Below are 16277 nucleotides of genomic sequence, written 5' to 3'. Positions count from 1 at the left end.
GATTCTCCTGTCTCAGCCTCCAGAGTAGCTGGGGTTACATGCGCCTGCCACCATGCCAGGTTAATTTTTTTTTGTATTTTTAGTAGAGACAGGGTTTTACCATGTTGGTCAGGCTGGTCTCTAACTCCTGACTCAGGTGATCCACCCGCCTTGGCCTTCCGAAGTGCTGGGATTACAGGCTTGAGCCACTGTTCCTGGCCTTGTGCATTTATTTAAACTTTTAAAACAAGGTATGTTTGATACATGTGTAATATAACCTATCTAAAAGGCCAATTAAAAATTTTGAGGTAGTTTTCTAGGGCCTTAGATATTCCCAACTAGACTGGTCTCTGAAAATACCATCATGCAAAAGGAATATATTAAGGCAATTTGATTTGGCTTCGTATTTGTAAGCAATTTGGAATTCACTCTTCTCAACACAAACAACTGCTAGGATCAGAATAATGTAACCATGCAGCAGTGCACGCATTCTGGTAAACCAGATTTAATAAATATGTTAATCTTCAACAAGAAGAGAAATATGTGAATTGAAATTATTCCAAAGGTAATGTGATTTAAAGTGACTATGAATAAAGAAACCTTAATATACAAATACAATTCATAAACATTTTTTTTCTTACATCTATAGTTTGGGATTTGCTCATCATGCAAAAAAGAGAGACTTTTTGGCAGTTATTTCTAAGTAATTTAGTTCATTAAAATATCAGGCTCAAACAAAATTAGAATTTTAATAAAAATTACTTTCCCATATGCAATGTAGCAAAATTGGAAGTGAGAATTAAACAGATACCAAAAAAAAAAAAAAAGAAAAAAAAGAAAAAAGAAAAAACGAGAGGCCAGTTTGGATGTGCATTGATTATTTCTAAATTTATTTCTAGCTGTGAGTAATGACTTCAGAATTATAGAAATTAACATGGGTAAAATCTTTCAAAATAAAAGATTTGGCCTTAAAATTGACAGCTATACGAAAAAAGAAACCAAAAAAAAAAAAAAAATTAAATGGCAAATGATATCTTCAATTCCTCTGCTTCCTGGTTTCAAGTGATTCTCGTGTCTCAGCCTCCCGAGTAGCTAGGATTACAGTCGTGCACCACCACAGCTGGCTAATTTTTGTATTTTTGGTAGAGACAGGGTTTCTCCATGTTGGCCAGGCTGGTCTTGAACTCCTGTCCTAAGGTGATCCACCCACCTTGGCCTCCCAAAGTGTTGGAATAACAGGTGTGAGCCATCACACCCAGCCATCTTCAATTACTTCATTGTATTCTTTAGTACAGATAAGGGACACTGTAAACAAATATGTGTCACACACATATTACAAAATAAACACTTTTTTTTTTGGAGACAGGGTCTTGCTCTGTCACCCAGGCTGGAGTGCAGTGGCATGATCATACCTCACTGCAAGCTCAAATCCTGGGCTCAAGTGATCCTCCCACTTCAGCCTCCGGAGTAGCTGGGACTACAGATGCACACCACCACACCAGGTTAATCTTTGTTTTTTGTTTTTTTTTAAAGTAGAGATGAGGTCTCACTATGTTGCCCAAGCTGTTCTCGAACTCCTGGGCTCAAGTGATTCTCCTGCCTCGGCCTCCCAAAGTGCTGGGATTACAGGCGTGAACCACTGTACTAGGCCCAAAATAAACACTTGTTAGAGAAGCTACTTGGTAATACTTTTGCAATGCTAAATTAACCAAGGGATCAAGAAATAAGAACAAGAGCTATTTTAAATAAGGAATGCCATTAGGGTATGAGGCTCAGTTTTGCACTGAAATAGTGGATCATAATTTGGACTTATTAGAAAGACTAGCTGGAAAATACGGAGAAAATTTTCTATTAGAAACTGGGCTGGGTGTGGTGGCTCACGCCTGTAATCCCAGCACTTTGAGAGGCCAAGGTGGGTGGTCATTTGAGGAAAGGAATTCAAGGCCAGCCTGGCCAAGGTGGTGAAAACCCGTCTCTACTAAAAATACAAAAATTAACTTGGCGGTAGTGGCACATGCCAGTAATCCCAGCTACTCGTGAAGCTGAGGCAGGAGAATTGCTTGAGCCTGGGAGGCAGAGGTTGCGGTGAGCTGAGATCACACCGCTGCCCTCCAGTCTGGGCAGGTGACAGAGTGAGACCCTGTCTCACAAAAAAAAAAAAAAAAAGAAAAAGAAAAAAAAAAGAAACTAAATGTGCAAAAACCTTTTAGCCTGGAAAGCTTAAATATCAGATGGTTAAAATATAGTCAATGATCTTTCAATAAAAATTATGACTCAATAAATAAAAATCATTAGGTCACCTGAAAGCAATCAGCAATATTTAACAGAATAAACTGACACCAATGAACTAATATTTAACTTGCTTTGTATCATCTGTACGTATATAGAATCAGAAAGAAAAAAGCCTTGAAGATTGAGGATGTCACCTCAGTTATCTACCAGTCACTTATCTGAAACCTAGCTGCAAACTGGGAAGTAAATAGCCTCTATGTAATCGAAATGATGTCAAAATCCAAGGAAGTAATGTACATATATATTTACTAATTGCAAAACTAATAAGGTTCCAAAAGAGCTTAGATAGCAAGTTCCCCAGTCAGTGCAACAATATCAACCAATCAGGACGCCTGAGAGTAAACCCTGTATGAGCAAATTAAAAAGAAAAGAAAAAATAAATAACCAAAAAAAATAAGAGGAAGAAAGAATAATCTCATATTATAGAATCAAAAATCTGAAAAAACTCAGAAAAATCTGAAATTATTGTAAAATTTCTGTATAAATAAAGGGGGGAAATATACAACTGTATATTTCTCTAACAATTTTTATATCAATAGAAAAATGAATACCCTTGTATTAATATTTAGTTGTTTATTTCAATTTTGACATTTTAAAAATATTTCTGTCTGGATACTTTTACCATGCTATTTCTAACATTTTCATACAGCATATATTTAATTGTAAGTCTAGAAATACCCATAACAAACACACAATCTCAGTTGTAAGTAATGTCCACTCCTTTTTCTGTCTTCACTGTTCCCTTGATATTCTTCAGGGGTAACAAGCAGTCAAATAACCTGGGTGGCTTCTTCATAGTTCCTTCTTAATTTTATGATTTTATAGAATTGTCTTAGGTACATTCAGTTTAAAAGGTTCCTTCTAATTCTGTCTTTTGTTTCATATCAAAAAAAAAAAAAAATACCTGTTTATAAAGCCAACCTCGTCTGACAACCGGTGCATTAGGATTCCTTTTAATTGAATTTGACCTCTTTCCAAAATTATGAACTTTTTTTGAAGCTCGTGAAGTCTAAATAGAAAAAGAGCATGACAGAAAATGTGGTATTAATGCCTAGAGATTTGAACTTATCTTCCTCTTAAAATTTAATCTCTTTTCAGATTTTCCCAAGACTTGCAGGACTTAAATCTTTTCAGAAAAATTATTAAAATTCTACTTTTGCTGGGTTAGTTTTTTGAAGTGTAAGAATTCCGCACCAAAAATTTTTCCCCCAGGGTATCACAAGTTTTACAATCTTTCCTTTAAAATCTGGATAGGATATACAATTTTTAGAAACACAGAGTATGTGGCAGTATTTTGTCCTACCTGCTATATAAAATGAATAGATCTTGAGTAAAAACTGTTAACAAATCTTTAAGAATAAACCAAATGACAGAACTTTTCCCTTTATATCTGCATTTAATAGTGCAGGTTCAATTAAAGAAAGTTAATGGCACTCAGTCTGAGGAGAAATATACAGATATTAAATATAAACAAATATATCACATCAAGTACAAAACAGGACAGGAAGGATCTGCTTAATGTGATGTAGTGTTTTCTTTTTTATGGACAACTCTGAACTTAAACTAGACAGATGGGGTTTACTGGATTCTTCAAAATACACATAAGGATATACAGTCTTTAAAAATACTGCTATGGTTACCATGAAGATTTATTTTGGCAGGAATCATAATGGTGACCAACAAAGATGAAAACAATGAAGCTATAAAGTAACATAAAATTATCTCTTACTTTTCTACTTGTTCAGAATCTTTGGAAATCTAGCATACTTCTTTAGAATTTTGTTTTGGGAAGCTTTTATTAGTATATAAGAAAATTTTAAGGCCCAATATCAACAAAATTTTTCCTAAAGCATGTTTTCTTGATAGATTTTAATTTACTTTCAAACAGGTAATGCTTAAAAACAGTATAAAACTCAAACGACACAAAAAGATACACAAAGATCAATCTACTCACTCTTGGGCTCCAGCACCCAGCTAGCCCCACTCACAACTGTGTGGCGACCAATATCACTGTATGTGTGTGCCTATCTATCTAAAATAATTGTTCTCATGATTAATGAGTATTTTTCTGAAATGACTGCATATTTTAATATCCACTCTTCTGTTCCATTATTTCTTGGAGCTCACTATATAAACCGAATGCCTATTTACCCATACTGTTGTTAGTGTGCTGTGTTATGAAACTTTCTGATCTTTGGAAATCTGTAGGTGGAAATGGTGTCTTTTTCTGGTTTTAATTAGTATTTTTCATATTATGGATGAGGCTGAGAATCTTTTTTCATATATTTAAGAGTAAATTCCATTTTCTTTCCCGAAAACTGATTTCATATAATTTTTCCATTTCCAAACTGGCTCATAAGCCCTTTTCTTATTGATTCACAGCACTTCTTTAATTATAAGGAAATTATTCTTTAATTGTTATATGAATTACAGATACTCTGCATGGATAATAATTACGTGTGGTTGAATTTCTCATTATTTTATATTGTTACTTCTGAGTTTTATGTCATATTTAGAAAGCCCATATGCATTCTGAGCTTTTCTTTTTTTTTTTTTTTTCAAATCTTCCATTGTTTTTTTCTTAGTTTTGTTTTTAACATTTCAACAACTGATCCATCTAGAAAACTTCTGGTGTAAAGTATGAGGAACAGATTCAACTTTCTTTCAAGACAATGATCTAGTGGCTCTCAATCCATTCATCAATTTCTCCAGAGTTTAATTAAAATATACTCATAAAGCATTATGCTCAGTCTGTTGGATTTATTTTACTTAATAATCAGAAATTATTTATATTATTTGAAAATTTACATTCATTTATAATCTCCTAACAAAATTTTATTTCAAAAACCTTAACTGGCATTTAAAATACTATTATTATAATTATCTTATAATTATCTATTTCCTTAACAATAAACATAATATACTATTACAATGGTTTTGCTGAAAAATGTTTTCTCAATCTAAGCATTCTTACAGTCAGATAATTTGATTTCTAGGCTATTACATGAATAATCACCTTTAAAACTTAAGTGTACCCATTCTCTCTCACAAATATCAATATATTTCTAAAATTATTCCAAATTCAAAAATTTAAGTCACTGAATTACAATCTTATTACTTTGTATTTCAGGCTGTTGCTTCTTATATCAATTACCCCCAAATTCAGGTAATAATAAAAATGTAATTATTATTCTATACTTTTAAGTCCATTATGAGTAACGGTATAGATACTGTTTACTCCTTATCAATAATTAATATAAAGCAAAATAACTTACTCTGCCTACAGGGCTCATTGGATGCACTGCATAATCTGAAGTCACGTTATAGTTAGAAGCTTCATTTATCATACTTATTGGCCGTTCCTTCTTTTCTTCAGATGTCATGGTTGCAACAGTCCTGAAAATATATGTCAAAATGCTAGAACTTGCTATGTATGTAACCCGCTTTATAATTACACTTCTCTACAGTTAACAATGCGAATGTCCTACTTTTTCCAGTACTTGGATCCTAGTTACTCTAGAGTCAGGCCTTAATACTTACAACAACTTTAAATACAGCTAACGCTCTTCCTAAGCCAAAAACACATTATTATCATGTTTATTTATTATTAGTTTTTAAGACAAGAGTCTCACTCTGTTGCTCAGGCTACAGTGCAGTGGCGTAATCTTGGTTCACTGTAGAATCTGCCTCCCAGGTTCAAGTGATTTTCCTGCCTCAGACTCCTCAGTAGCTGGGACTACCAGCACGCGCCACCATGCCCGGCTAATTTTTCTATTTTTTTAGTACAGTCAGGGTTTCACCATGTTGGCCAGGCTGGTCTTGAATGCCTGACCTCAAGTGATTCGCCCACCTTGGCCTCCCAAAGTGCTAGGATTACAGGCGTGAGCCACTGTGCCCGGCCTATCATGTTTATTTATAATAGGCATTATTGCAGATATTCTACTTGGTCATCCAACTGAAAAATTAAAAATGAATTATAAGATTATTCTAATTTTAAAAACAATAACAATTTCAGTAACTAACTCTGTGAATAGCTTTATAGTATAATACATTCTTTGATGCTTATAAAATTCTTGTGAAATAGTAATTACCACTATCTGATTTAAGGATGAGAAAAGTGAGCTCAAATTAGTTTAATAATCTAACCATTTACACAGTTTCTCTAAGCTTGCATCCCGGGTTCTTGAGCTTACTGCGTTTGAAGTACTATAAAAACAGCTTCTGAAATTACATTCTTCATGAAAAAAATGTTTAACTCAGGTTTCTATATGACACATTGTGAACAGCTGGCATTCTGTTATTATACTTGACTACAAATGTCCAGATAAGAAAGCTGTTAAATTGAAATATAAATAACAGCAATTTCAATGCTAACCCAATTTTGAATACAGGCATTCCATGAAACTCTTTACTTACTGTTCATTCACTACAAAAATACAATTGTCCTGTGATGGTTGTCCTGTGACTGGATGTTTGCAGGTCACTTTCCTTTCATTATGGCTGAAAAAAGAATAAAAGAAAAACAGAACATGTAGGTATTTAAAATTCCCATTTATTTATTGTAACATTAGTCTACAAAGGAAATGAAATTCAAACTTCCAGCCTTTTTTTGTTTTTGTTTTTGAGACGGAGTTTTATTCTTGTCGCCCAGGTTGGAGTGCAATGGCGCATTCTCGGCTTACTACAACCTCTGCCTTCTGGGTTCAAGCAATTCTTCTGCCTCAGCCTCCCAAGTAGCTTGGATTATAGGCGCCCACCATCACGCGCCCAGCTAATTTTTTGTATTTTTAGTAGAGACAGGATTTCACCATGTTGGTCAGGTTGGTCTTGAACTCCTGACCTCAGGTGATCCACCCGCCTCGGCCTCACAAAGTGCTGGGATTACAGGCATGAGACACGGCACCTGGCCGCCAGCCTTTTGAGATTCCTAAATATATCCTTCCTACTATCTATTGGGAGTGTATATATGTGTAAATGTTACTTATATTTTTACAAAAAAGTTAAATGCATCCCTTCTCAGTCTGGCCTCAATCCTTTTTCATTATTTTATAAACAAAGGTTAAGTTGTAGGCCAGGTGCCATGGCTCACGCCTGTAATCCCAGCACTTTGGAGCGCCAAGGAAGGTGGATCACTTGAGGTCAGGCGTTCAAGACCAGCCTGACCAACATGGTGAAACACCATCTCTACTAAAAATACAAAAATTAGCCAGGTGTGGTGGCGTGTGCCTGTAATCCCAGCTACTGGGAGGCTGAGGCAGGAGAATCGCTTGAACCTGGGTGATGGAGGTTGCAGTGAGCTGAGATTGTGCCACTGCACTCCACTCTGGACAACACAGCAAGCCTCTGTCTCCCCCCCCAAAAAAAAAAAAAAAAAAAAAAGGTAAGTTGATTTGGCTGTTTAGCTCTTTACACTGCATTGTAAAATACAATGATTACTGTATTTTACACTTCATAGGTGGGTCATGAAAAGTAAGTATGAGTGTCTACTTACCTCCACTGTTTTATGGTCCAACATGGGTGCATTACAGAGTACTAATGCCAAATTCATAAATGGAAAGAAAACCTAACAGTACTACTATATGGGCACCAGTACCTTAAAAAAATAGAAGGTTCTGAAACAGGAATAATTTACAGTATTTCTGTTTTACAAAATAACCTTTATATAGATAATGTAATGAGATTAATTTTTTGACACTTGAGGAAGGTATGTTGTAGAAAAAAATGAAATCTGAAGGAGAAGCAAAAATCTTAAATGAAATGTGGAAACAACAAAAACAAAGAAAAATCTGTTATATTTACTGAAAAAAATTGCTTTGAATTAAGTTATGACTATTTTTGGAGAAAAAGATGTTTGCCTAAGAAATAGTATTCTTTCTAGGTTGAATAAGATTAGGTCTTCAACTGTCTTCTTGAATGAAAGAAGGAAAAAAACCCTATTTATTTAAGCCAAAAATATTAGATGCTCAAAATAATATGTAATATACATTGATATATTAAATAGTCTATAATAATTTTCATTAAGTCATATACCATAAAGTAATCTGCAACAGAGACCTATCATTGACATGCCTGACATTAGAAAATTTACCTTGTAAGGTCTGTATTGAATATTAGTTTTCTTTTGTTAATCTTAAAATATTAGTACATGTGCTCTGTATGGTGAGAAGTCTATAACCACAACCTGCAAACTTCCAGGTAAATTTCATACGCTTAAGTTCTTTTTCCAAATCCTAATTTTCATATTTTTTTGGGTAACTCAATACTCTGAAGCTTTATCCATTAAATAAAATTGAAACAGTATTAATATAAAGATATAGTTTTTTAAAAATTCCATATTGACTATTGTAAGAGTAGAATCATTAATGAAACATAGTGTTTCTATTATTCCTTAAATCAAGTAGTCTAAGAAGCACATAGAGCCATCTGTTAATATTTAGAAAAAATTTAATAGATACAGCACTTGACACCCTGGGAGGTAGCTGGCTCACTGTTAGGTCCTGACCATTGTCTTGGCACAACGGAGGAGTGGACTGCTCAGGACCACAGGAAGGGCAGGGAAGGGAAGACAATGATTCTAGCCTTTTCTCAATTCTACCAAAGCTTGTCCCCTGTATTATTACAAATTGTATGTTTTTATCTTAGAGCTGCCATTCTTTTCTGCATTTCACAAGTTTTTTTTTTTTTTTTTTTGGATGGGCCTCAAAATTCAGATCAAGAGAATCATCAGTTCTGCTATAACGCTTGCTGGAACTGTTTCAACATGATTTGTATGTTAAAGGAACAATTTGAGCATAACACAACTTGGCATTTGCTTATGCATGATTTTATCTGTGAGAGACTCTAGATGGATGCAAAAAACTGCACCCAACAAAACCCAGCCATGTAGGAATACACAAAATGTATATCTGCACACACCTCAAACATGTACCAGCTACTTCAGTTCACTGCCTGCTTTATGAAACACACCTATCCTCATCTGGTGATACAACTTTTTTTTCTTTTCTTTTTTTTTTTTTTTTTTGAGACTGAGTTTTGCTCTGTTGCCCAGGCTGCAGTGAAGTGGCGCAATCTCAGATCACTGCAACCTCCGCCTCCTGGGTTCAAAGGATCCTCCTGCCTCAGCCTCCCAAGTTAGCTGGGATTACGAGCGTGTGTCACCATGCCTGGCTAATTTTTTCCATTTTTAGTAGAGATGGGGTTTTGCCATGTTGGCCAGGCTGGTCTTGAACTCCTGGCCTCAAGTGATCCATCAGCCTTGGCTTCCCAAAGTGCTGGGATTACACTGTGAGCCACCGCGCCGGGCCTACGGCTTTCAACTCAATTTCAGATAACCTTCCTCCCAGCACCTCCCAATAATTCACATGCTGAAACCCTTTCAACACTCAGTTACTTTCACAAGCAAAATGCGGGTCTTTTTCAAGGCCAAATGTCGTATTTATTATGCTACCATTTTTATTCGGTTCCTATCTTTATTCCCATGTGTCACTAATGAAGTTTTTGTGTAGTGTGCTCCTAGATCCATTTTCCCCCCAAGCCCTGCGTTTTTTGTTTCCAGATTTTGCATGAAGAGGTGATTTTTAGGGACACACATGCTATATTTTTGCAATACGTATTGCACTACTAAATTACAAACTAACATATCACTATCCTATTAAAAATGCATTAGAATTTTAACAGACACTGAAACAAGGTGTCACTTAAAAAATTCTTGCCAGATATTTTATGCTTAATAAAAACTGAGAATAAAAAAAAGTATTTAAAAAATTTGTATTTCTAGAAGAATCCTTATAAAAAGGATAAAATTCAAGCCTTTATTTTTTTTTATTTTATTATCTTTATTTTTGGAGACGGAGTTTCACTCTTGTTGCCCAGGCTGGAGTGCAATGGCACAATCTCAGCTCACTGCAAGTTCTGCCTCCCAGGTTCAAGCGATTCTCCTGCCTCAGCCTCCCAAGTATTTGAGACTACAGGCATGCACCACCACGCCTGGCTAATTTTGTAGTTTTAGTAGAGAGGGGTTTCACCATGTTGGTCAGGCTGGTCTCAAACTCCTGTCCTCAGGCGATCCACCTGCCTTGGCCTCCCAAAGTGCTGGGATTACAGGTATGAGCCTCTGCGCCCGGCCAAATTCAGGTCTTGATATAATACATACCTATGGTCACAGAACAAACTAGTTCCCACCTTGTCTCTGTAGTCACTGTGGCCTAGTAGGAAGTCCAAACTTTTCTAAATACAATGCCAGTGTTTACCTACTCCTACTTCCAGACTTTTAATATATAGGTCTAGACAAGTGGTTCTCAATTGGGTGATTTCGCCTCCAGGGGGGCATTTGGCAATCCCTGGTAACATTTTGAATGTCATAACTGGGGAAATGTTACTGGTGTCTAGTGGGTAGAGGCCAGGGAGCTGCTAAACATTTTATAATGCAGAGCAGAGCCCTCCATGTCCAAATAAACCTCCAGAAAGGTCAGCAGTGCTGAGGGTGGGAAGCCCTGCACTAGGCTATCATAACCCTTAAAATAACTGACTCGACTGAATAAGAAAAGCAATATTTACTATTCGTGTTCCTGTATTTCTGTAAACACAACAGAGGTAGCAGAAAACAATGGCAGTTGAGAGCACAGTTTCTGAAATCAGACTACATAGGTTTGAATCCCAGCTCCTCCACTTAATAGCTAGGTGATCTTTGGCAACTTAACTTTACCTCTCTGTGTCTCAACTGAATAAAGGCAGCTATGTCACAGGTTATTCCTTCATTTACTCAGCATATACATGTATATACACACAAATATTTTCAAAAATATAACATCTATATAGACATATATTTATATACAGTAGTCCTCCCTTATCTGTGGTTTTGCTTTCTATGGTTTCAGTTACCCTCAGTCAATTGCCGCCCAAAAATATTAAATAGAAAATCCCAGAAATAAACAATTCTTAAGTTTTAAATTGTGAGCTGTTCTGAGTAGTGTGATGAAATCTCTCTCCATCCTGCTCTATCCCATCTATGATGTGAATCATCCCTTTGTCCAGTGTCTCTAAACTGTCGATGCAACCTGCCCCGTTAGTTACTTAGTAGTTGGCTTGGTTCTCAGATTAACTGTTGAGGTATTGCAGTTTTTGTGTTCAAACAACCTTTACTTTACTTAATAATGACCCCACCCCACCCCCTAAAGTACAAGACTAGTGATGCTGGCATGCTGTTACACTTTTATTAGTTATTGCAGTTAATCTTTTACTGTGCCTAATTTTTTAAAAAACAGAGATGGGGTCTTGCTGGGTTGCCCAGTCTGGCCTCAAACTCCTGGGCTCAAGTGATCTTCCTACTTTGGTTTCCCAAACTGCTGGGATTACAGGCATGAATCAGCATGCCTGTCCCACTGTGCCTAATTTATAAATTAAAATGTATCATAAAGCAGTGAGAAAAACATAAAAAATCCTTGCCCTCATGGAACTTACTTTATAATGAAGCTGTAAAAATAATAAGCACTTGATAAATGTTATTTACAATTATTATGAACTGCAGGACATTCAGTATATGTCATCATTATATTAGTATTTGGTCAATTATTTAAATTAAAAGTTTAACTTCGTGCCTACCCATATAGTCACGTGTCACTTAACTATGGTAATACATTTTGTTTGTTTGTTTCATCATACTCAACCCCAACTATGGTGATACATTCTAAAATATATTAGGTGATTTTAGTTGTGTGAACATCATAAAGTGTATATACACAAACCTAGTTGGTACTGCCTACTATAAAAATAGAAAATATATTTATATATAAACCTAGGCTATATAGTATAGCTTATTGCTTCTAGGATAAAAACAGGTAACGCATGTTACTGTATTGAATACTATAGGCCATTGCAGTATAATGTTATTTGTGTATCTAAATATATCTAAACACAGAAAAGGTACATTAAAAAATATGGTATTAAGCCTGTAATCCCAGCACTTTGGGAGGCCAAGGAGGGTGGATCACTTGAGGCCGGGAGTTTGAGACCAGCCTGGACAACATGGCGAAACCCTGTCTCTACTAAAAATACAGAAATTAGCCAGGCATAGTGACACGTGCCTGTAATCCCAGCTACTCTGGTGGCTGCGGCATGAGAATCGCTTGACCCCAAGAGGCAGAGGCTGCAGTGAGTTGAGATAGTGCCAATGCACTGAAGTCTGGGCAAAAAACTATGGCATTAAAGATTAAACACTCTATCCCTCAGGCCATAATGCAGTGATGTGAACACAACTCTCTGCAGCCTCAACCTCCCAAGTTCATGCAGTCCTCTTACCTCAGCCTCTCAAGTAGCTGGGACTAAAGGTGCACGCCATCACACCCACCTAATTTTTAAAATAGCTATGCTGAAGCAGGAGAAATGTTTGAGCCCAGGAGTTTGAGGCTGCAGTGAGCTATGATTACCACTGCACTCCAGCCTGGGCAGCAGAGCAAGACCTTGTCTCTCTCTCTCTCTCTCTTTTTTTTAATTAAATTTAAATTAAAAGTTAATTTTTTTTAAAAAAAGCACTCTGTTATTCTAGAGCTTCCAGGGCTAAAGAAAACAGGTCATATTTACAAGCTCAACTTGATGATTATGCTCTACTAAAGGTCAGCATAAAATGAACGAATGCCCTCACCCCTACCTTTTTTTTTAAAAAAAAGAAAAGATACCAAGGAATTGATAAATAGCAACACAGACTGCTTGGGCTTGGCATTGTTTTTTTCCTATTTATTACCAGAGTTTTAATCATTTACTATAATCAGAAGAGTAAATGAAAGGCCTGATACTTTAAAGCTTCTATGAAACTATTATTTCATTTAATAATAATTTGGTTGTGAAGGATTTTAAGATGACTAAATCAGTGTGTATATAAAATGGTATATATATTTCCATCAAACTGTATAACACTAAAATGACATGTCTACTGGAGATAAAATAGAAATTCATTAGTCTACCTAATTCCTTTTCCAATCTTATGTATTTTATAAACCAAATAATGAATTACGTAGGTAACTACTGGAACACCTGGGCTATGCTGAACTTTTAAACATCTTACTTCTGAGCTTTCTGGAAGCTTAGATAAAAAGAGAAAGCTAAAGCACACAGCTCCTATAAACTACTGATGGAAGGAAGAGCAATTTACCAGGTTTAAATCAACTTTAAGTGACAGGTTTCTTTTATATAAATAACTAAAACTGTATGACAGCACTCTGAAAACGGGGGAAGCTGTTGTTTGTCTCCCTTTCCAGGGTAATTAAAGGAAGATACTTTTCGTAGAGTCTACATTGCTATGGTTTTCCCTCCTCAGGAGACATACAAAGGAGGATGCCAATGGCATTCCTTAAAAAACATCATAACCATGCACACATTCTCTCATGAAAATAAACGCATAAAGTGCACATTTCAATATAAACCCCAATAAAAATAGGCAATTAGAAAAAAAACTTGTTTGTTAATATGGTGTTTCAAATTTCCAGTTAAAATAATAAAAGCCCATAAAAGTGAGGGGCCTATTTCATTCCTAATGGAGAGTTACTTCAAATTATACAAGGAAAGAAACTAAAGTATTCAATGGAATTAAGTACTAACTGACAAAAGAAATTTGGTATTAAGATTCCTGTTATCCAATAAGACCAAAACCATGTGAAACTTCATTGAATGCAAAAATCTTTTTTTATCTGATATCTATAGGTAAAATACCCTTATTAGAAGTTATTTAAAAATCAGAATTTGATTTTTATAGAAATGAATCCAGTACTAAATGTACTAGATTTTTTTTTTTTTTTTTTGGTCTTGCTCTGTTGCCCAGGCTGGAGTGCAGTGGCGCAATCTCGGCTAAATGCAACATCCACCTCCTGGGTTCAAGCAGTTCCCTGCCTCAGCCTCCCAAGTAGCTGGGATTACAGGCGCCTGCCACCATGCCTGGCTAATTTTTGTATTTTTAGTAGAGATGCGGTTTCACCATCATAGCCAGGCTGGTCTCAAACTCCTGACCTCATGATCCACCCGCCTCAGCGTCCCAAAGTACTGGGATTACAGGCGTGAGCCACCGCGCCCAGCCTTAAATGTACTAGATTTAAACATTTAAAAATTCAAGTAATGTTACATATATATAACAAAGCAGCAAGCCAGGCGCAGTGGCTCATCCCTGTAATCCCAGCACTTTGGGAGGCCAAGGCTGGTGGATCACGAGGTCAAGAGTTCGAGACCATCATGGCTAACGTGGTGAAACCCCGTCTCTACTAAAAATACAAAAAGTTAACCAGGTGTGGTGGCGGGCTCCTGTAGTCCCAGCTACTCGGGCAGCTGAGGCAGGAGAATGGCATGAACCTGGGAGATGGAGCTTGCAGTGAGCCAAGATCATGCCACTACACTACAGCCTGGGCGACAGAGTGAGACTCTGTCAAAAAAAGAAAAAAAAAAAAAAGGCAGTAAATGAGATATATTCTTTAAACCACATACGGAAAGGAACTATTCCTGATTTTAAAATAATACTTATGATTTCAAAGAGATGATGACTCAGGATTGCTTAATACTGCAGCACTGCCATCTTTATTGGGTTGCCCTGTGCCTTTTAGTTAGGCATCCTCTCAAGCCCAAGGTGGCTGCTGTATCACAAAGCAATACTCTGAACCACGAAGTCTAGAGTTAAAAGGAAGGTTGTTTTTTGTTTTTTTTTTTTTTGACAGTCTCACTCTCGTTCCCCAGGCAGTAGTGCAATGGCGTGATCTCGGCTCACTGCAAGCTCTGTCTCCGGGTTCAAGCTATTCTCCTGCCTCAGCCTCCCGAGTAGCTGGGATTGCAGGTGCCTGCCACCACGCCCGGCTAATTTTTGTATTTTTAGTAGAGACGGGGTTTCACCATATTGGCCAGGCTGGTCTCGAACTCCTGACCTCAGGTGATCTGCCCTCTAAGTTTCCCAAAATCTCCCTGGCCATCTTTCTCAAGAATCTCACTAGTCAGAGATATGAGATTCCATGTCCAATTCAACCAACGGCAAAATAAGTGGGACTACTATGGTGAGCGAGCTAACTCCAGTCAAAATTCACAACTTTGTCTGTGGCCGACCTAGAGGAAACTGAATAAAATGCAGTTATATTATAATAGCAAGGAAAAAGGGGAAGGAAGAGGCTATTAGCTAAGAAATATTCTGTTTTCTTAGACAAAGCAACTTACACATGGTCCAAAGAAAATATCTGCGCTAGCATATTCAAAAGTAGATTTCTCTTGTTTTATATGGTAAAAGAGGAAAATGGTTTTACTAGTTTCTTGCTTTGGGAAGGTAAAAGGGTAATTTAACCTGAACTTCAGACCTTTAGAGATTTTGTTTCTACCTTCAGAAAAATGTTTTAATGTTTTGGCTACACACTGACTACCTTTCATAATGCAATTCTTCCTTGTGGGAGCATGTGTTTTTGGTGGGGTTTTTTTTTAAATCTCTATTTCATGGGCAACTTCAGTGACAAAGCAGTTAAAATCCACTCTGCTTTCTAATCCAAAATCCACTCTGCTTTTTTAAAAGAATATTGAAATTGCTATTAACATACTGCCAATAACAGCCAATACTATTCTTCTGAGTGATCCATTACAGTCAGGCAAAGCAACCTTTATTATGCAGTGTTTCATATATGTAACCATGGTAATATCGTTGAAAATGTATCTACTGTGCAAAACGAGTAATATATATTTTAGAATACCACAGAAGAGATTTCAGTTGTTTCTTACTAAACTCACATGTGAACCCATTTATATGATTTGCTCTGAATCATGTATTTCCCTTAAGGGAAAAAGAGAAAGATTTAATTTAGTTTAAGAAAAATAGAATAGCATAGTGGTTTGGCAGCTGCCATTTGGCAATTCTTCTGCCACTCCTGGCAACAAAGGCCAGTATCATGACTTGGACTTTTGCAAAGGCCCAACCCACAAAAGCTGCCACACATCCACAATAATGTTAGACTGGAGTGGGGCAGAAGAGGTGTGGAAACTATGGAAGCTATTGTATT

General features: G+C 36.5%; 1 protein-coding gene across 50 annotated transcripts in view; it reads right to left on the bottom strand.

Moving 5' to 3' along the window:
* The window catches only part of PLEKHA5 (pleckstrin homology domain containing A5), a 245580-nt gene that overhangs the window by 115077 nt on the left and 114226 nt on the right, over nucleotides 1-16277 (bottom strand). For all 50 annotated transcript variants that reach the window (XR_010147989.1, XR_010147988.1, XR_010147987.1 and 47 more), the window contains 3 exons: nucleotides 6688-6771; nucleotides 5547-5667; nucleotides 3176-3280 (listed from right to left, as the gene is read on the bottom strand). Coding sequence is in view for 44 of the 50 variants with exons in the window: in XM_016923033.4 (XP_016778522.1) it covers nucleotides 3176-3280; nucleotides 5547-5667; nucleotides 6688-6771 (310 nt within the window). In the remaining 6 variants the exon portion in view is untranslated. The remainder of the gene's footprint in view (nucleotides 1-3175; nucleotides 3281-5546; nucleotides 5668-6687; nucleotides 6772-16277) is intronic.

The sequence above is a fragment of the Pan troglodytes genome, chromosome 10 (assembly GCF_028858775.2).
Source record: "Pan troglodytes isolate AG18354 chromosome 10, NHGRI_mPanTro3-v2.0_pri, whole genome shotgun sequence".
Classification (NCBI taxonomy): domain Eukaryota; kingdom Metazoa; phylum Chordata; class Mammalia; order Primates; family Hominidae; genus Pan; species Pan troglodytes.
Note: the sequence above shows the minus strand (reverse complement) of the source record. Positions and strands in the feature narration are given on the sequence as shown.